This window comes from Podarcis melisellensis, assembly GCF_964234715.1.
Source record: "Podarcis melisellensis genome assembly, chromosome: 3".
In the NCBI taxonomy this organism is placed as follows: Eukaryota; Metazoa; Chordata; class Lepidosauria; order Squamata; family Lacertidae; genus Podarcis; species Podarcis melisellensis.
The window spans coordinates 107,898,142-107,919,800 of NC_138530.1; the positions used below are offsets into that span (position 1 = coordinate 107,898,142).

General features: G+C 44.2%; 1 protein-coding gene across 3 annotated transcripts; it reads right to left on the reverse strand.

Annotated features, from left to right (window-relative positions):
* Positions 1–996: 996 nt before the first annotated feature.
* On the reverse strand, positions 997–21,642 carry ANKEF1 (ankyrin repeat and EF-hand domain containing 1). 3 transcript variants are annotated; one of them, XM_081906168.1, is made up of 10 exons: positions 21,434–21,642; positions 16,820–17,205; positions 14,377–14,576; positions 13,109–13,258; positions 10,562–10,685; positions 8,960–9,785; positions 5,144–5,370; positions 3,768–4,021; positions 2,325–2,468; positions 997–1,552 (listed from the first exon to the last, which is right to left on the reverse strand). In XM_081906168.1, exons 2-10 carry the CDS (start codon positions 17,160–17,162, stop codon positions 1,391–1,393), a joined length of 2,430 nt encoding a protein of 809 aa, XP_081762294.1. In that variant the 5' UTR covers positions 17,163–17,205; positions 21,434–21,642; the 3' UTR covers positions 997–1,390. The 3 variants fall into 3 exon arrangements, with proteins under 3 accessions (XP_081762294.1, XP_081762295.1, XP_081762296.1); XM_081906169.1 differs by lacking the exon at positions 21,434–21,642 and adding an exon at positions 18,496–18,674; XM_081906170.1 differs by lacking the exons at positions 14,377–14,576; positions 21,434–21,642 and having other exon boundaries at positions 16,820–16,966.
* Between the last annotated feature and the right edge of the window lie 17 nt (positions 21,643–21,659).

Sequence of the window (21,659 nt, forward strand, 5' to 3'; positions counted from 1 at the left end):
CCTCCAGATGTTTTGGACTACAACTTAGCCCCAGCCAGCATGGCTCTCGTGGGATCTCTAGTCGAAAACATCTGGAGAACATCAGGTAGACAAAAGTCGATTTACCCACTTTTCTGTATGCCTGTGGTGAGTAAAAATGCTACAAAGTAAGACAGAGGGAGGCAGGACACAGGTGAAACAAGAGGAAGAGGTTGGATTTGATATCCTGCTTTATCACTACCCAAAGGAGTCTCAAAGTGGCTAACATTCTCCTTTCCCTTCCTCCTCCACAACAAACACTCTGTGAGGTGAGTGGGGCTGAGAGACTTCAAAGAAGTGTGACTAGCCCAAGATCACCCAGCAGCTGCATGTGGAGGAGCGGAGACGCGAACCCGGTTCCCCAGATTACGAGTCCACCGCTCTTAACCACTACACCACACTGGCCAGTGAAACAACCCCAGTTTGTTGTTGTCCCTGTATTGTCCTGGCTGAGGAAACATTGGAGCGCTGTAGCTGCTGTCTTTGCATTCCTGGTTTTGGAGGAGGGAATAGCAGCAAAAAATAGTGGTTATTCACTACAGACTATTGGATAACTAGCTAAATAATGCAAACATATTAAGGCTCTTCCAAAGAACATTGGGTGCACATACGTACATATATACATACATACTGGGGTAAATCATGGTTTGTTTGTTCCTGGCTATTTGTTCTTTCCTTTCCTTGATAAACAGAAATTTTTCTCAACTTCATTTTTTAGAGTTGAGTGGACATGGATCAAAACTAGGGACTCAGCTGTATAGCTGCAAATAAAACGTTTTGTGTGTGTCTTAAGTGCAATATACAATTGACACTAGGTGGTGATGGTGAGCCTTGTGGAAAATTCCATGTATTTTTTTAAACTTTTTTTAAAACCTACACACTCCTGTTACCACCAGGACATTCTTCTCATGGGAAAATTCTGCGGACCTGCACAAATTCTACAGCTGTCCTAGATTTAAGAAGTATCACCAACACTGCTCAGTACAATGGATATTTATAGCACCTGGAAATAATTGGTTTCAAGTTTCTGTAGCAGGATAGAGTCTATTTTTTAAGCAAGGAGATGGTTTCAGATCTGGATGACTGGGAGAGGGTAATAAAAAGTCAACTGCAATGCCAGTAGGGTAGCTGGACTCCCACTTTCCTGAAATGTACATTAATCTTCCAAAATAAATAAATGAAAACAAATCCATTCCCAAATGCAAGACAGAGTGGTTCTCCTGGTTGAATACTTCAAGCATGCCCTGTACTTAAATTACATAAGCAAAGAACAAAGCAAAATTTCCATTGCAGTTCAGGATAACATGATTCTTGCCCTTTTCAGTACTGGATCCTTTCCGTCCTAGACATCCTTGCAAGAATTGCACAGTGATTAATGCAAGACAGCACCCTGTTGCAACAAACGGGCTTTTTCCATAAAGTTCCTCTTAAAGGGCATCATAAAGTCTTCGAAGTCCACCTCATAACTAAAACGCTGCCGACGCATCTCTCTCTTCCTTAGAAGGTCTTGGGTCGTCGCTTCTGGACTCCAAATCTTGAAAGAGAAAAGGATCCCATAATTAAGATTCAGCAAATGGGCTATCCTTATGTACATTTCTTAACAGAAGGAAAAATCATGGTTGATATATTTTATAATCATCCCCTCCCATGTCCCCACCATGCTGAATTTAGGATTGAAAGAAGCCTTCTTTTGTAGCCGATGGAATAGGTTTCTGGTGTGTTCTTGGTCATAGTGTGTTTATGGTACCTAGAAAGATTGGCAACCTCCAGTTACTATCTCGCTTATTCCCAAGTTTTATATTTTCCAGGCAGCTTTCTTCTCCAGAAGGATATTTTCAGTGGTTTCCCCACCCCTAAAAAAATGTTTATGGGTACTCTCATTTTCCTATTCATATTGAAATACTGCCCCTCAATGAGGCCAAACTTAGATACACAAAATGTTTAGGAGTATGTGTACCCCTGCGTCCCCCCAGAAAAAAAGCATTGGATTTTTTTTCCCCCACAAACTGAACCCCTCCCCAGTACTGCTGGGCTCTGGAATAAAGTTAGCAACATCTAGCTGTAAAGGATTCAGAATTATGCAGCGGAAGTACTCCAGCAGAGTTGAAGCATCATATACAATCCTGTCACCTACAACTCCCAATAGGGGAAATATTCAAGAACAGAATCTCTTTGTGATCATTTCCTCCCCTCTCAGATGAGTGGAACACTAAGAAATAAGCCATTCTACCACATTCTTCCCCAGAGACCCACTCGGGTGTCAAGATCAGCAGAGGGAGCTGGTCTTTTTGTACAGACATACTTACCCTCTGTGGTGTGAAAGTGATATTAACTTTCCTTGTGGCTCCTCTGGTTATCAGTGAATTCAGATGGACGACATTATCCTTGAGGGATTCTTTCTTCTCCTCGAAGAGAGATTTCTCAGCGATTGTTTCCGACGATGGTAGAACCTTAAACACAGAACATCATCAGTTGCACAAGTGTTTGTGTGTGTCATAAATGTCTAACACAATTAGCCGGAAGAGGCCTTTTTGCAACCCAAGTTTCTCATTATGTGTCAAAATCCAAAAGCAGGGGGCTGTCGCAGTAGGTATGGGGGTCATGGAGGCTGCTCCCCCATTGCAATGTGAGCACTGATAATAATAATAATAATAATAATAATAATAATAATAATAATAATAATAATAATAATAATAATATATTATTTATACTCAACCCATCCGGCTGGGCTTCCCAAGCCACTGTGGGCGGCTTCCAAAAGAATATTAAAATACCATAATACATTAAACATTAAAAGCTTCCCTAAACAGGGCTGCCTTCAGATGTCTTCTAAAAGTCTGGTAGTTGTTGTTCTCTTTGACATCTCTTTGACATGTAAAAATACCAGGCCCCACAAATAACCCAGAGATGCATTTTAAATAAAAGCACACATTCTACTCATGTAAAAACACGCTGATTCCCAGACCGTCTGTGGGCCGGATTGAGAAGGCAACTGGGCCGGATCCGGCCCCTGGGCCTTAAGTTGCCTACCCCTGTAGTAAAGATTTCTTAGTTTACAAAATTATGTGCATTGTCTCTTTTTTCAAGTTGTGCTTTCTACAGATCAGTTTCATTTGTTGTGAGACATTAGTGTTACATACAATGTTAGGTTAGGAAGAAAAGGGGGGATGAGCGGGAGGCGTGGGGTGGGGTGGGGGTCAGGTGGCAATGCTTCTATGCTTCTACATAGTGTACGTGTGGGGTTTTGTGTCAGCGTCACTTGCGTGGGTTCTCTTACTATTCGCTAGTTGTGTTTCCTTGGTGGTGAGAAAGCTTGGGGGTGGTCTAGGGTGTGGGTGGTTCTCTTTGACTGGCTGTAGTGAGATTTGTTTTTGTGTGTGAGTGGGGTGTGTGTGTGCATTTTTTGATCAGGTTAGTCAGATTGATTTGTATGTTGTTGGCGGATTCGTGTCGTCTTGTTGGACTGTGTATGTGATAAAGGGGAGCTATACCAGGCCGAAGGCATCTTCTTCTATTTGTCCCTGTGTCAGCTTCAGTTTATGGGTTAGTTTTTCTAATAAGGCTGTTTCCCACACTATTTGATACCACTGGTCCATCCATGCTTACTCCAGACAAATCTCTCCAGTGTCTGGCTACGATGCTTCTGGCTACCATGCAAGCTGTTGAGGTCTTCTGCTCCCATCACCAGCAACATCTGGAGAACCCACCATTGAAGAAATCTCTTGTGCAGAACCATGGCATCGCCTTACCTCGTCTTTCACAGACTCTTTCGACGCAGGATCTGGCATCTTTGCCTTGGGAGTGGCAGGTGTTGCTGGAGTGGTTGGGGCTCCTGAGGCTGCTGAGGCTGCTTTGGCCGGTGCCTTTGGCTTGGCCCCCTTTTTCCCTTTCTGCTTGTCCCCTTTGCTGTCCGGTGGCTTCGGCATGCGGTCCAGCGTGTCTTGAATGTAGTGGACCAGCCGGGTGTCAGCATAAGCCTTTGCAACTTCCAGAGCGTTTTGTCCTGTTTGAAAAAAGAAGGTGGCTCAGTATGTGAGGGCAGTGGCGTTCTTCTGCCTGATGCCAGAGTGATTCCATGTCACCAAGAATACAGGGGTAGATTTGGGTGGTAAAGATGCTATTGAGATACAACTAACCTGGGTGCATAAAGTTCAGTGGTGAAGTATTGTAAAATGGTTGGATTTTGAATCCATTGGCGCCTACCTCTTTCTTATTTATTTATTTATTTATTTATTGACATTATATACCACCCTATACCCAGGGGTCTCAGAGCAGTTTACACAGGCTTCCTCAACCTCGGCCCTTCAGATGTTTTGAGACTACAATTCCCATCATCCTTGACCACTGGTCCTGCTAACTAGGGATCATGGGAGTTGTAGGCCAAAAACATCTGGAGGGCTGAGGTCGAGGAGGCCTGAGTTTACAGAATAAAATCAAGACATAAAACCACAAAATACATAATAGAAATAAAAACAACAACCCAATAGCCCCCACCCCACACAAGGGCGTAGGGTATAATCAGATCAACCAAAGGCCAGGTTAAAAAGAAATGTTTTTGCCTGGTGTGTAAAGGTGCATAATGAGGGTGCCAGACGAACTTCCCTAGGGAGAGCATTCCACAGACAGGGAGCCCCATGGACTGCAAGAAGATCAAACCTATCCATTCTGAAGGAAATCAGCCCTGAGTGCTCACTGGAAGGACAGAACTTGAAGCTGAGGCTCCAATACTTTGGCCACCTCATGAGAAGAGAAGACTCCCTGGAAAAGACCCTGATGTTGGGAAAGACTGAGGGCAGAAGGAGAAGGGGACGACAGAGGACGAGATGGTTGGACAGTGTTCTCGAAGCTACGAACATGAGTTTGACCAAAATGCGGGAGGCAGTGGAAGACAGTAGTGCCTGGTGTATTCTGGTCCATGGGGTCATGAAGAGTTGGACACGACTAAATGACTAAACAAAAACAACAACATAAGCTGGAAAGAGTTATTTTTTAAAAAAAATAGAAAAAGAAAATGTAAAGGGGCAATGATTCAAATGCCTGTCTAGGTCAGAAGTTACTGCTGAAACACCATAGCTAATTTAAAGGTTGCATTGGCCGTCAATTAGCAGTAACACAAAGGTTTTACCTTTTCTGTTTGTCAGCTGAGGCTTAGCACCGGCGTTGACCAAATGATGAACCGTGTCCAGTCGGCAGCTCTCAAGGCCTCTCATCAATGGGGTTCCATAGTTGATTGAAATAGCATCTACTGTTGCTCCAGAATTGATGAGCAGTTCAGCAATATCCTGCTGGCCTGCATGGCATGCATGGTGGAGAGCAGTCCACATGAAATTGTCTGTTGCGTTCACATTAGCCCTGCAGGCAAAGAACAATTGTTCTCTATATTAGAAATATGCTGTTTTGTCACATAGGGACATTTGAGGAATTTCATTTCAGTGAATTCCAATGAGAAGGGACCTGATTTGTGTTAGGATCCATCCTACTCTCGTGTAGGACCCTGGCAGAGACACATGCCCGACTGGCATGTTCTCTCCCTCCTGGTCGATCGTTCGGGAGCTTCAAAAGCTTTCTTTTTCCTGAACATCATAGAGACCGATGCCAACAGACATCAGCACACTTAGGGATCCATAGAGTTTGTGCAGCTTGTGTAACAGACCTCAGCAACTCAGCATTTTGGCTAATCTACTTTATTTATATATAAACACACACGGAGCACTGCAACATGGCTCCCTCTCTCTCTAGCAAAGAGAAAAAGAACAAAGGACAATCGTCCCACTTCATGGAACACAGTAACACAAACATACTGTCTACGTCACTTCCCATTCTGTGGAATGAAAACATACACCGCCATGTGATAGACAACAATCCCATGACGGCAGACAATGAGAATGAATCTCCAATAATTTGCACACACCAATGCCGGTTTCTGTTACAACTACTCCAGTGCCTGATTGACATGTAAGCTAACAAGCTATAGCTTAGGGCCCCACTCTCTTGGGCCCCCTCCAAAAAAAATTTAAAGGAAAAAAACATACCTGGATGTACATTTCCAAAATATAAGATAAAAACCAAATAAAACAAAACCTATATACAGCAAAAGTGTTTTGTGGTCTGTAGGCTCCTATGATGTAAGTAATGAGTCCATAAATTACCATATAGCATACCATATTTTTTGCTGTATAAGACTCACCTTTTCCCTCCTAAAAAGTAAGGGGAAATGTGTGTGCGTCTTATGGAGCGAATGCAGGCTGCGCAGCTATCCCAGAAGCCAGAACAGCAAGAGGGATTGCTGCTTTCACTGCGAAGCAATCCCTCTTGCTGTTCTGGCTTCTGAGATTCAGAATATTTTTTTTTCTTGTTTTCCTCCTCCAAAAACTAGGTGCGTCTTGTGGTCTAGTGTGTCTTATAGAGCGAAAAATACAGTATATTCAACACAAAAAGCAGACACAGTTTGTTCCTGTCAAAGGACAGCTGGACATATAAAGGGCCCCATTACCTTCAGGAGCTTAGGGGCTCATCAAACCTAAATCCGGCCCTGACCAACTGCCATTATTCATCACCACAATGATGGTACACAATTGTCTGGGACTGGGTAGAGGAGGAATGGTGAAGCCCACCTCCCCAGCCTGACCCTTCAAAGAAGAAGACCATTCAGAATTACAACAGGGGTTTGAGGGAGGTCACAGCTGACAGTTGGCTGATACATTATCACAAGAAAGCATTCCAGACCCATCTCCCAGAACCCAGCGAGTCTTAAAAATAGGAGAGCAAAGGGCCCTCAGCGCCAACCGTAGAAGGGATGATGATTGAGGAAGTGGGAGAGAAGCAGAGATTTACTCGGAGCAACACCATTATTCCGAGAGGCCACATTTCTAAGCCTCTCTCTGTGAATATTGAATAAAAGCAGATGATAAGGATTTTCCCTTGTCTTGTCCATTCCTGGCAACCAGCCATGGGGGTTGGTTCCTCCGCTGCCTGACAACAGTTGATGCAACACCTTTCTTTAAGCCAATCTCTAAGCAGTTTGCCAACAAGGTCAAAGCATCCACATACGGACGGTACATTTAAAGTACATGAGTTCCCTGGAAGAACCTTGGAAACTGTAATTTACTCCCCCCAGAGCTACAATTCCAAGCACCCCATAACAAACTACCTTTCCCAGGATTCTTTGGAGAAGTCACGTGCTTTAAATGTGCTTCAAAGTATATGTAAAGGTAAAGGGGCCCTTGACCATTAGGTCCAGTAGTGGCAGACTCTGGGGTTGCAGCGCTCATCTCGCTCTATTGGCCGAGGGAGCTGGCGTACAGCTTCCGGGTCATGTGGCCAGCATGACTAAGCCACTTCTGGCGAACCAGAGCAGCACATGGAAACACCGTTTACCTTCCCACTGGAGTGGTACCTATTTATCTACTTGCCCTTTGATGTGCTTTCAAACTGCTAGGTTGGCAGGAGCAGGGAGTGAGCAACGGGAGCTCACCCCATCGTGGAGATTCAAACCACCGACCTCCTGATCAGCAACCCTTAGGCTCTGTTGTTTAACCCACAGCGCCACCCACGTCCCTCAAGGTATATGTACACAGTCATATACTGCCTTTCCTCCAAGGGGCTAAGGCTATCATGCATTGCATTCTCCCCCACCCCATTTCACTTTTGCAACAAATCTGAGAGTTAGGTTAGTTAGGCTTAGAGATGGTGACTGACCTAAGGTCACCAGATGAGTTCCATGGCTGAAGAAGGATCTGGCTGTGGATCTCCTCAGTCCTGGTCCATTGCTCCCACCATGGTTGGAAACGTGGCTCCTCCAGTCAAACATACAATCTTCCATGACAACTTGCCTAGGCTGTCATATAACAATGGTCACTTGTGTTGGACATAGCCATTTATCTTCAACTCATGGGTGAGGACACACTACTACTGGCCTGCAGCCTGAACTAAGGTGGGAGACAACAGCACCTCTACCACAAGGAACACACAAAGAAATGGGTCTCCAAGTGTATCTTTGGGTTAAAGGAAGGATATGAAAAAGTTGACTACTGTTCTAGCCCATCCCTTTGGGTGCAGCCTTCTGTTGCTTCCTTCACAACCATCTTGTGAAGTCGGATAGGGTAAGACTTGGTGGCCTGTCCAAAGCTACCCACTACTTCTTGGTGGTGGCACCCGCCCTGTGGAGCGCCCTCCCTTCAGATGTGAAGGAAATAAGCAGCTATTTTATCTTTAAAAGACATTTGAAGGCAGCCCTGTTTAGGGAAGTTTTTAATACTTAATGCTGTATTGTTTTTAACACTTGATTGGAAGCTGCCCAGAGTGGCTGGGGAAACTCAGCCAGATGGGCAGGGTATAAATAAATTATTATTAATTATTATTATTATTATTATTATTATTATTATTATTATTATTATTATTCACTGTCAAGATGGTGTCAGCGGCTCCTGCCTGGTTGCCCAGGAAAGTATCAAGACAAGGAAAAGTTTATTACCCTCCCTTTTCATTTCAATATTACAAATAACCCAGCCTCTTGGATGAAGGCATTGTCCCGAGTGAATCTCCACCCCCTGTCTCTCCCACTTCCTCATTCATCTCTCTTACAGGTGCTGCTACGTGCCCTCTGTCTTTGAGCTCTTCACTCTCCTACTTTCTCCACAAGACTGTCTTGTGCTATTATTATTTTAAGAGGGAAATAAAAGGGGGAACTTACCAGAAACAATCCAGACTGGATTGCATAAGTTACATGATTCTAACAAATCCATCAACTTGCTTCCAACTATCTGCAAGGGAATGTGCTCTCCTGCTTGCTCACTGGCATGAGTGAGGAAGGATAATGTTTCATCAATACATCCTCTCCTACCTTCCTCAACATTCCCACATAAATCCCACATTACTTGTGTCTACAGGGTTGCCTCCTATGCCCACCAGCCCAGTAAGCCACCAGAGGAAGTAAACCCACCCTCTTTCCAGGAGAAACTTCACCACTTCGATGTTCCCACTTGCGCAAGCGGCCATCAAAGGAGTTTTGTAGAAATGGTCTCGTATGTCCACTGATACCCCTGCCTCAAAGGCTTTCTTCATGGATGAAAGGTCTCCATCTTTAGCGAGGTAGTTGATGTGGGCGAAAGTCTTCAAAGGGTCGTCAATGTACCACCAGGAATCATCTTGAATGGGGTGCTCGGGAGGGTGGTCCCGATTGAATCGGTTGCAGTCCGTCACGTTCTTATAGGTTTCGATCATGTACTCGGGCGGCCCGCCATCTGCCCGCCGTGGGTACGCACTGTCCGGAATGACGCAGATTGGCATAGGGGCAACAAACTTGGCTTTCCTGCCTCTCGCTTTCTTGGGTTTCTTCTTCTTGGGACCATAAGATGTAAGGAGGAAGGCTTTCTGCAAGAACCGGTTGCCCTTAAGAAACTCCTCAAACTTAATCCCTCCTGCTCGCGTTTTCTCGTGAGCCTGTGCAATTGTCATTAATTGTTCAGCCTCCACAAACGGACACCTCTCTTCGATGATGGACACAAAATCCTCCTTGTTCACAGCCCCGTCCCCTCGATCTGCGATCTCAAATGCTTCGCGAAGACTTGCCTGGTGTTCTACGGTCCAGTCGTGTAGCCTAACAGCCCAGGGTGGGTTGGGGTTCTTTACCCCAGGTTTGGGCTTGGAATATTTGGCATAGCGCCGCTCAATCTTACGAATCTCCTTACTTGCTGCTTTGAATCCACCGTCTTTAGCCACCTGCCTTGGGGTCTTTTTCTCTAAGTTCCTCCATGTAGGGTCAGTGCCTAAAAGGCAAAAGTGTAAGTTCCAATGAAGACAGCTCTAAAATCTTAGAAAATGAGGCAAAAGAAAGTCTCAACATCTGGGGAATCATCAAAACTGTGGTTGACTCATTCATTTTATGGCTCTCAAGATTCTTACGGAATAGAGGTGACTAACCCTTTCTGGCCGGAGGGCCACACCCATCCTTGATCAACCCTTGGGGGGGTCACATGCAGTTGGTGGGTGTGGCCAAAGGTGGGTGTGGCCACCCCACATTCTTTCACACACTCCCTTGCTTGGACACAAGCACCACACACCAGCACACAACCTGCTCACCTCTGTGGATGTGCGAACAATCCACAGGCCACCCCACACATTAAATGTCCATATCATAAATTAAAGCATTGCAATATATTTGATACTACTTAATATACACAGTTCATCTATTTGATTAAATACATATTGTGTATTTAACAGATTCAATACATGCAACCAGTAAACCAATTTCATACGCCAACCGACGTGGGTGCTTTTTCTAACAACAAGATTTCACACAAAAATTTCTTAAGGCTTTAAGATGTCATTTTCCTGAATGTTGCTGAAGGCCGCCAAACAAGGCATCGAGGGCCACAGCTGTGGGTTGGACCACCCTGATGCAGTATATTACAGGCACCGAAACAAGATTCCTCTGTTCTTGCTTGAGTGCAGTAGATTCTTGTTCACTGAATCAGGTGACTGAACCCCTGAGTTTATCCCGGGGTTGGGGGGAGCGCTTCATTCTCAGACAACCATCCTTTACCTCTTTGACCTATAAATCTGCAGCACTCTGCATAACCCCCAGCAGCAGCGTAATGCAGCGGCGTGTTTCCATTCATGGCTATCAAACCCACATCTCCATTGTAGGCAGAAATAAGCTTCAGGATCTGGGAAGCAAAGTCAACACCATTAAACCAAGACAGACATACTTTAACCAAATGTACTGTACCTGTTTTCTTCTCAGCAAAATTGCAGCAAATGGATGCCATTTAAACAGTCTGAAAAACTGTAACTATATAAACTGGGACACCAGAGAAAGGCCTAATTCAGGGGTCAGCAAACTTTTTCAGCAGGGGGCTGGTCCACTGTCCCTCAGACCTTGTGGGGGCTGGACTATATTTTTTGGGGGGAAATGAACGAATTCCTATGCCCCACAAATAACCCAGAGATGCATTTTAAATGAAAGGACACGTTCTACTAATGCAAAAAGACACTGATTCCTGGACCGTCCATGGGCTGGATTTAGAAGGCGATTGGGCTGGATGTGGGCCCCGGGCCTTAGTTTGCCTACCCATGGCCTAATTAATACTTGTAATGGTGAGAGGGCAAAATTCCTGCACAGAAATACCTCCACTTAAGGCAAGGGCTGGAGCACCTGCAGCCTTTCAAAATTTGCGAGACTACAAAACCCATATTTCCTGACCACTGCACCATGCTCACTGGGGCTGATGGGAGCTGGAGTCCAGCAACGTCTGGAGCATAACTGTCAACGTTTCCCTTTTTTAAAAGGGAAATTCCCTTATTCCGAATAGGATTCCTCGCAAGAAAAGGGAAAAGTTGACAACTATGGTCTGGAGAGCTGAAGGTCGCCCACCTGTGCTTTAAAACAAGCCTTTTTCTCCTTCGGACAAGGGCCAAACTCCATATCACGTGAAATTTGCATTTGTGTGGGTGTTTCAAAACAGTGCCCATTTTAGAGCAGCGAAGTTGGCTTCCCCGCATGGGGCGCCAAGCTGAGAGGGTTCCAAATTGAGAAGATCCATCACTGAGAAGATTCCTTTGGAAGTGCTAAATTTTGGCCTCGCTCAGAGCGCCGTGCTACCAAAGATGGCCAAAGCCCACTGCTATCCAGTAGGAGCCCTGCGTGGGGAGCCGTGATCCACAACAGAATTGAGGCACAGGCAGAGGGGAGTTTAATCCTCCTCCCATCATTGCTACAGTGACTTCCAACATAAATCCCTTCTCCCAGCTGAAATTGGCAATTGCCTTGAGACAGAAGTTGCTATTATGTAGCTTCAACTCTTGGGCAAATAGTAAATTTGATGGTGGGCTCCATTTTTTTATGGTATGGCACAAACCCACTCCCAATCTAGACTGGGCCCTTTGCAGCTGCTATTTTTAAAAAACCACACAAAGACATATTGAACATAAAATGTAGTGTTACCCAAAGGGACACGCAGGTGGCACTGTGGGTTAAACCACAGAGCCTAGGACTTGCCGAACAGAAGATTGGCGGTTCGAATCCCCGCGACGGGGTGAGCTCCCGTTGCTCAGTCCCTGCCCCTGCCAACCTAGCAGTTCAAAAGCATGTCAAAGTGCAAGTAGATAAATAGGTACCACTCCAGTGGGAAGGTAAACGGCATTTCCGTGTGCTGCTCTGGTTTGCCAGAAGCGGCTTAATCATGCTGCCCACATGACCTGTATGCCGGCTCCCTCGGCCAATAGTGAGATGAGCGCCGCAACCCCAGAGTCGGTCACGACTGGACCTAATGGTCAGGGTTCACTTTACCTTTATTACCCAAAGGGATCGTTGTTCTGTCTCTTTAACTAGCTATCTGCCACTTTCAAAACCATCCTCACGCCTCCTCACTGCTCTCCAGATCTTCAAGTTTCTCCCTCCCTGAAGGAGGCAGAGGCTGAGTGGTGCTGGACAGCACTGGCTCTGCCTTCAGGACAATGACCCTCAGGCTGTGCAAGGGAGTAGGGAAAACCCCAAGTTATCACAGCACACAAAAAAGGTAAAGGTAAAGGACCCCTGGACAGTTAAGTCCAGTCAAAGGTGACTATGGGGTTGTGGTGCTCATCTGGCTTTCAGGCCAAGGAAGCTGGCGTTTGTCCGCAGACAGCTTTCTGGGTCATGACTAAACCGCTTCTGGCACAACGGAACACCGTGACGGAAACCAGAGTGCACGGAAACGCCTTTTACCTTCCCGCCGAAGCGGTACCTATTTATCTACTTGCACTGGTGTGCTTTCGAACTGCTAGGTTGGCAGGAGCTGGGACAGAGCAACGGGAGCTCACCCCGTCTTGCGGATTCGAACCGCCGACCTTCCAATCAGCAAGCCCAAGAGGCTCAGCGGTTTAGACCACAGTGCCACTCACATCCCTCTCACCATAGCACACCACTATAGTATCTCCATGTTTCTTTCTATTCTGGTCAAGCTAAATACTCTGAAAAGTGTGCTTTGCGAAAAAGCGAAATTGGATTTTCTGGGATCCCCTCTGTTAGCCAAGCCTGATTATTAGTAATTAACTGAGAGAGTTCCTTGGGCTGGGTACCTTTGTTTCTGACACCACCAACAAAGAATACCTCAAAAAACCCTCCTTTGGCAGCAAAATGTGCGGCATGGTGTCTTTCATTGTCAAAAACATTAACATTTCCACCTCTCTCAAGAATACCGCGGACCACATCCAAAACACCTTCTCTGGCTGCTTCCATCAGGGCTGTGCGGCCGGTCGCCTGCAGATCAAAGAAAGGGAGGAAGAGAGGGGCAGGAGAGAGAGAGGGGGGGGAGAATTAACATATATTTGCTCATTTACTATATTGCAAAAAGTGGGGGGGGGGCAGAGGAAATGTCTTATTCTATAAAGAATGGAAGCCATGAACAGGTGTTAGGGCTGCTAAGTAGTTCCCTGCTGCCCTCTCTTCTACCTGAGAAAAAGGGGACTGTGTGTACAATGGGAGCCATTGTTCTTCAGGTACAAAGCAGGCTTCTCTGAAAAAGATCATGATCCTAGCAGAAAAGATGAGATATTTCTGTGGCCTGCTCCCTATCTTGAATTTACATGTGTATTAATGTGTCTTGATAACGCTGGGAGGAGCGATAGATGAATCTGACAATTTCCATTTCTCCCCTTTTCTCATTTTCCCAATCATCTCCAAATGTCCACATCAATTTGCAATTTCTTAATATCCATACATAAAAAGGCTTCCTGGAAATTCACCAGTATTTTAGTGTGATTTTATTTTTATGCGCTTCCTTACCATGCTGTATTGTTTTTAACACTTGATTGGAAGCCGCCCAGAGTGACTGGGGAAACACTGCCAGATGGGTGGGGTATAAATAACAAATTATTATTATTATTATTATTATTATTATTATTATTATTATACCATCTTCAGTTTTTCAAACTACAGCGGTACCTTGGTTCTCAAACGTTATCCATTCTGGAAGACTGCCTGAGTTCCGATACGTTCGGAAACTGAGGCACAAAGGGCTGGTTGCAAATGCAATTGAGAAAATTGAAAAATTGAAAAAATCGAACGACAATTTTTCAATCAAAAAATTGAAAAAGTCGAACGACTTCCGAGGTACATTTGAAAATGGAAGCATTTATTTCTGGATTTTCGGTGTCTGGGTTCTGAAATGTTCAACAACAGAGACATTCGAGAACCGAGGGACCACCGTATGTGATATATATGATCTGCTGCCTGGTTGCTCAGGATAATAAATATTCTTAAAACATTTTTATGGTTGATTAATTTAACCAATTAGCCATTGCAGCCCTAATTATTATTATGCTTACGCCTGTCGGCATTCCACTCCCCACTCTTAGAATGGCTAAGAACATTCTTACTGGGTTTGTTGCATTAGGGTCTGCTCCTCTCTCCAAAAATGTCATGCACATGTCTCTGATCTCATGCGCCTGCTCACAGGCTTGTACGAAAACTGGCTTCCCCTCAAAAGTGCAGTTGTTAACATCCGCCCCATATTCCAGGACCATCTGAACACAGCGGAAGTGCCGTTTGGTGGGCAGAATGCAGTAAAACAGAACACCTGTGTGGAGAATAGTTGCAGAGTGGCTTAAAAGGGAAAGAGCCGTGATCCTGAAAAGAGAGACCAACCACTAAATGCCAAGTAGTAAAATAATCTGCTTATTGCCTTTGTATAATGCCCACATAACTAAGTGCTCAGGGAGGTTGGCAGAGGCATTAAAATATACCAATACAATCCAAACCAAAATAAACACTCAAACCGATTAGTTAAAATCACAACACCCAAATATACAGTGGTACCTCGCAAGACAAAATTAATTCATTCTGCGAATTTTTTCATCTTGTGAATTTTTCGTCTTTCGAATTTTTCATCTTGCGAATTTTTCGTCTTGCGAATTTTTCGTCTTGCGAATTTTTCGTCTTGCGGAGCACGGATTCCAACCCAAAATCCAAAACCCCCCAAAAAGATTTAAAAGTTTAACTTACCAAATGGCTGCAAAAGAAGTTTTGGAAACGCTTCAAAAATCACCAAAGTCTTCAATAACCTCAAAAAAGGCTCAAAAAAGGAAACAAACTTGCAAGACGTTTTCGTCTTGCAGAGCAAGCCCATAGGGAAAATCGTCTTGTGAAGCAACTCAAAAAACGAAAAACTCTTTCGTCTTACGAGTTTTTCGTCTTACGAGGCATTCGTCTTGCGAGGTACCACTGTACATTACTAAAACCAGCATAAGCACATCAGTTGAAACAATGAGGAATCAATACGAAACTAGCAAAGGGGGGGAGGAATGGAGCAAAGAACCAATGCACCAGATATTTGCGGTGCTTTTTTTCGGGGGGGGGGAGGACGCAGGGGTACGAATACCCCGAAACATTTTGTGAACCTAAGTTTGGGCTCATTGATGGGCAGTATTTCAATATGAGTAGGAAAATGAGAGCACCCCTAAACATTTTTTTAAAAGAAAAAAAGCACTGGATATTTGTACCCATGATAATTACTATGAAGGCCAGGGAAATCAAAATGATCTTCAGCAAGTATCTAAAGACCATAATGTGGGTGCCAGGAGAGCATCTTTGGGAATGACATTCTAGTTATTTTATTATTTATTGATTGAATTTATAGACTGCCCTTCATCTGTAGATATCAGGATGGTTAATTCTATCAACCGGTGGTGGATGGGTGTCACTACTGATAAGGCTCTTTTCCTTTTTTTTTTTTTTAAAAAAAATGATTTTAATAAAATTTTCTCTTTTACAATTTCAAATAAACACTTTACATCAGATTTCAATGACTCCCCATCTTCTCTTTCCATGGTTCATTTTACATATCTTATATCCCTGCATATTTTAGAAAAAAACTATATTTTTATAGTATTACATCCATATATTAATTTACATCCATCAAAACTTATTGACACTTTTGAATTTATCTTAATGCTGCCAGTGTTTTTAGCTGCACACAGTTATTTCCCATATATTCAATAAACATTTTCCAATCTTCTCTAAACATATGTGCTTCTTGTTCTCTTATTCTATATGTTAAGTCTGCAAGTTGTACATATTGTGTGAACCTAAGTTGTCAATCTTCTTTGGTTGGAACCTCGCTCATTTTCCATTTTGCGGCTAAGAAAACACGGGGCATACATAAATAACTTTTTCTGTTGCATACATAAATAACTTTTTCTGACACCTGGGGATTTGCATACATAAATAACTTTTTCTGACACCTGGGGATTTCAGTCTGAATTATCCCCAACAGAAAGGACTCTGGTTTTTTTGAGAAAGTAATGCAAGTTTCTTTTTCTAGCAAACACCTGACTCACTTCATTAGCTAAGCCAAGGGAACCTGGGAAAGGAACTCAGATGAAGATCTCAGGGTCTGGGCAAGAATGCATGGGAAGAGATCATCCTTCAAGTAACCTGGCCCCAAGCTGTTTAGAGCAGGGGTCAGCAAACTTTTTCTGCAGGGGGCCGGTCCACTGTCCCTCAGACCTTGTGGGGGGCTGGGCTACATTTTGAAAAAATAATAATAATGAATTCCTATGCCCCACAAATAACCCAGAGATGCATTTTAAATAAAAGGACACATTCTACTCATGTAAAAACACGCTGTTTCCTGGACCATCCGCGGGCCTCATTTAGAAGGTGATTGGACCGGATCTGGCCCCCGGGCCTTAGTTTGCCTACCCATGGTTTAGAGTTTTAAAGGTGAAAGCCAGCACTTTGAAATGTGACCCAATGTGGATTGGACTTCTTGAGCTACAAGAGAAATCCCCACCTCCCTTGCCAACACCTGATTCTCTTTACCTTTTCCTTCCACATCAACGATGGTCATGTCTGCCTCGGCCTGGACTAATACATCCAAGGCCAAGTCATGGCCCAGCTCAGCGGCTTTCATCACAGGGGTGCGGCCCATCCGATCCTGGACATCCGGATGAGCTCCAAGCTCCAAGAGAAAGTTGCACATGTCAATGTCGTTGGCAACACAGGCCAAGTGAAGAGCAGCCTCCCCATCGACTGGCTCGGTGAAGTTGATGAGTTCCGGGTAGCCGAGTTTGGTGAGCTTCTCAATCTGCTTCTTGTCCTTCTGGCGAACGCACTGGAGAACTTTATAGATCTGTAGGTTTTCGAGCCTTTTGTCAGCCAACATTCTCAATCAACCGAAAGAAGGATATTCTCATAGAGGTGGTTCTCTGGATAGAAGGAGGAAACGGGAGAAAAATGAGTCTCCTTTGTAATGGAATTCTACGATGTACCCCATTTGTGCTGTGGCGGTTAAGCATATCTGTTAAAAGATGCGACTGTGCATAATAATAAATAACAATAAATAATATATTTTTTATACCCCACCCATCCCACTGGGTTTCCCCAGCCACTCTGGGCAGCTCCCAACAGATTAAAAACAGAATAAAACATCAAACATTAGAAACTTCCCTAAACAGGGCTGCCTTCAGATGTCTTCTAAAAATCAGGTGGCTGTTTACAGTGGTACCTCGGGTTACATACGCTTCAGGTTACATATGCTTCAGGTAACAGACTCCGCTAACCCAGAAATAGTACCTCGGGTTAAGAACTTTACTTCAGGATGAGAACAGAAATCGCACGGTGGCGGCGCGACGGCAGCTGGAGGCCTCATTAGCTAAAGTGGTGCTTCAGGTTAAGAATGGACCTCCAGAACGAATTACAGTAAGTACTTAACCTGAGGTACCACTGTATTTCCTTGACATTTGATGCGAGGGCGTTCCATAGGGCGGGCACCACCACTGAGAAGGCACTCTGCCTGTGGCTCATGCCACAGTAAAACATGTCACACTACCGCAGCCAGTGGAAGTTGGTCCATTAAAATGAATGGGACATTGCCCCCACCAACTTCAGTTTCCCTTCAGCCAGTTCCCACCAGCCTATCTTCTTACAGCAGGTGGCATTGCCTGTCAGCTTCCTCCTCCGTAGTCTACACACACACACACACACACACACTATTAATTTTTCTGTTTTACAATTTAAAAAACTCATTTGAACATCCTTAAAATATCAATGACTTCCCTTCTTCTCTTTCCATGGTTCATTTTGCATATCATAAATCCCTGCATATTTTACAAAAACTATACCATTCAGCACTGGCGGAGGAAGACGGGCACGGGGGGAGCTATGCCCCCACCTGTTCTCCGCCCCCCGGTGCCGGAGCATGAAGCTCCGTCACTGCCATTCAGTTTTCCCTTATTACATCTGTCAAATCTTGTTTACATTGCTGAATTTATCTTAATGCTGCCAACATTTTCAAGTCTACCCAATATCCCCCCATATGTTCAATAAACGTTTTCCAGTCTTCTCTAAACGTACGTTCTTCTTGCTCTCTTATTCTATATGTTAAGTCTGCAAGCTGCACATATTCTGTCAGCTTTAGTTGCCATTCTTCTTTGGTTGGGACCTCACTCATTTTCCATCCTTGGGCTAACAAAAGACTGGCCGCAGTAGTGGCTTACATAAATAACCTTCTCCTTAGTCTTAATGTTGCCCTTGTAGAACTCCAAACAGGCAGGAGGATGGAGACAAAAGTTTCCTCTGTCTGTCATTGGCTGTGGCTCTGCGGACTGTTGATGTCCCTACCTTCCACTCAACCCAAAGGGTGCCAGTCACCACCGGCCACCACACTTCTGTTTGCAGTCAGTTGTCCTTTGCTACTGCTGTTTGCCATTGCTGTTTGCAACTCATTAATACTCCTGATGATGCAACAGTGCAACATAGCAACAATGCCATAAGTCAAAGATGGACGGGCACATTAGCTTTCACTTGAATCTGTTTTAAAATTCTAGTTTCTAGGAGTGCGTCAACTGAGCCTCAAGAATAAACCCTCAACCTCTTGGCAAATACGGGTGCTGTGATGTTTGCACACATTGCCAGAAGCCTCCTTGTGAAACCTGAGGGTCAGAGGTGCAAGACAACAAACCCAAAGCACGACAAACAAAGCAAGTTCACACACGCATGTGACATCCAACCTGGATGGATTTAAAAGAGGATTAGACATGGAGGACAAGGCTCTTGATGGCTGGTGCCCATTGAGGCTGGTAGGAAAGGAGGCAAGTTATAAGCAGAAGCAGAGCTAACATCAGACCGAGTCAACAAAGGCTAGATTTGTCCCCATCCTCCTCTCTGCAGACTTCTACAAGGACAAAGCTGAGCCTAAGGAGGAGGAACAGCCAGGAATAACCCCTGTAAGTAAGAAGGTAGGTGGATGGGGGCTGGATAATGGCAGACTAAAGTTGGGTCCTTCTTGTAGGCATCTCAGAGGCATCTGATTGGCCACTGTTAGAACAGGATGCAGCACTAGATGGGCCTTTCGTCTGATCCAGCAGGCTCTTCTTATGTTATCTAGGGTGGCATGGAAGCACTAAGGGTTGAATGCCTGGAGGCCAAACCTACAGGCAGAGCTTTTGTGACACACCAGGTTATCACCTTCTGTTCAGACCTGGGGGCTCTGTGCTGGAAACTTGCCTCCAATTTCTCAAAAGTTTCCTTCCCCTTCCATTTTGCTGTCTCATTCACAAGGTGCTTCAGAATTCCCCTACGTTTGGGTGGGTGTGAAGTTGAGATTACCTATCATGGTGCAGTGATTATTATGTGCATATTGTCCCCAATTTCCATTAAACATTTCCCCAGCATTCTGCAGCTTATCCAGCTGCACACATTTCCTAACAATAATAATAATAATAATAATAATAATAATAATAATAATAATAATAATAATAATAATAATAATATGCCCCATGGGAAAGGAACAACCTCGTGGAATTCCCCCCATAACTTTAAATGAAGTGCATCTGGAGGGACTGCCTACCCAGCATCTGAAACTGGTGTGCCCACTTTTGCTTTTAAAGTAAGTCTATATGTTTGCCTTTACATGTCATTAAAAGTAAAAGGCCTCATTTTTTTTAAAAAAAAGCAACAAACAGCTGTCAGGTACATATTAGGCAGTTCATTTACACACAAACACACCCCAGCTTTTTGTGATTTACAGGAAAGCCTGGTCAGAGACGTCACTGAGTTTTCAGGAAGGTCAGAGCACCTGGGAAGGCTGCCGGCAGATGGTTTGAAGAAAGGACACTTACAAACACCCTCAGCCACTCTGAATGTAAGGTGGGCGCAACCAAACTTCTCCCACGCACCTGGGCCAGGCTTTGGTGATATGAAGCCCTGAGCTAGGTCATAATTTAGTGCCCCCTGCCCTCAAATTTTCTTATTTTCACAATAATTCATTTTGATACAGTTGCTTTTGCATGGATCTTCTTAATAATAATAATAATAATAATAATAATAATAATAATAATATTTTGTGCCCCCTTGGCTTGGTGCCCTGTGCAGGGGAACAGACTTCACCACCCCAAATCCAGTGCTGCTTGATGATAATTTCACCTGCATTTTCTCTCCCCTTTGCCAATTTTCATAGTTCCTTTTCTCATTAATTGATGGAGAATGGTTTAAAATAATAATAATAGTAATAGTAATAATAATAATAAAATTAAACCCAATATGTTTCTAGCTCATTAATTCATTCCCATGCTCACCGACATATAGTCAAGACACAAGATTCAGATCTATATACAAGAATATATGAATCTGCCCTCATCAATAACAGTCATAGAATTGCAAAATTGGAATTATTATTATTATTTCCCCAAGAGAGCCTTTATTTAATAATTTTTATATGAAACTATTTGGTTTTTCAAATTAAAATTTTATAATCACAAACATACAACATATAACATAAAAACAAGATGTCAAAGAATCTCCTGGACTCCCCTCCTTCCCTTTGTGGGTCCTATTATTAACCATTTCCCCCTGCATCTTTTATAATAATCCAAATCTTTTACATCTCCATTATATCCAAAATTCACCATTAAACTACAAGTGTTATTCAGATCCTACCGACGACTTTAACTGTTTACAATGGTTTTTAAGGTAAACTATAAATTTTCCCCAAGAGCTCCTTTATGACTTGAGGATAGCTGGCAATAAAGTTCACTTGCTGCAGTTCTATCTGCAGGTATGACATATAAGCATTTACAATTCATCAGCAAAGCAACTCCGAGACAACTCAGTGATCCCTTAAAAGACAAACAACAGAGTCTGAATGAGAGCAGCCTACCACCGAGCGCATGAAGAGTTCTACGCGCATGTGATGAAGTCCGCAATAGCCTTTGCTTGTCAATCAATCTGTTCGGTCCTTTTAAAGGCGCTGGGCTCTTTGGGCTGCAACCCCATTCCCAACGCAGGGCTCCCCGAGATTCCTTTTTCTAGACAGAAGCACTAAGGGATTACATCACCCCGCAGAAACAATGACCACTACTGGCCAGATCTGCCTGGATTTCGCCCGCTCCTCCTTTTTCTTCCTCCTTTTAACCTGCCGCGACTCCAGCAGCTTACCTGCAAGCTTTGCTGACGCTCCAGGAGAGCTGGAGGAGACCAGACGAAAGCAGCCGCCCAGACGCCTCGTAGATGGGCATGACTCTTCCCCGCTTCCTCCTCGGGCTGATGGCAAGAGAGCAGGAATGGTTCCTTGGGCGGGTGGCAGCGTCCGCGAGAACGAGCGTGTCCCCGGAGCAGCCAGCGGGAGGAGGGGATTGTTAGACGGGAGCTCCTATAGCAACGG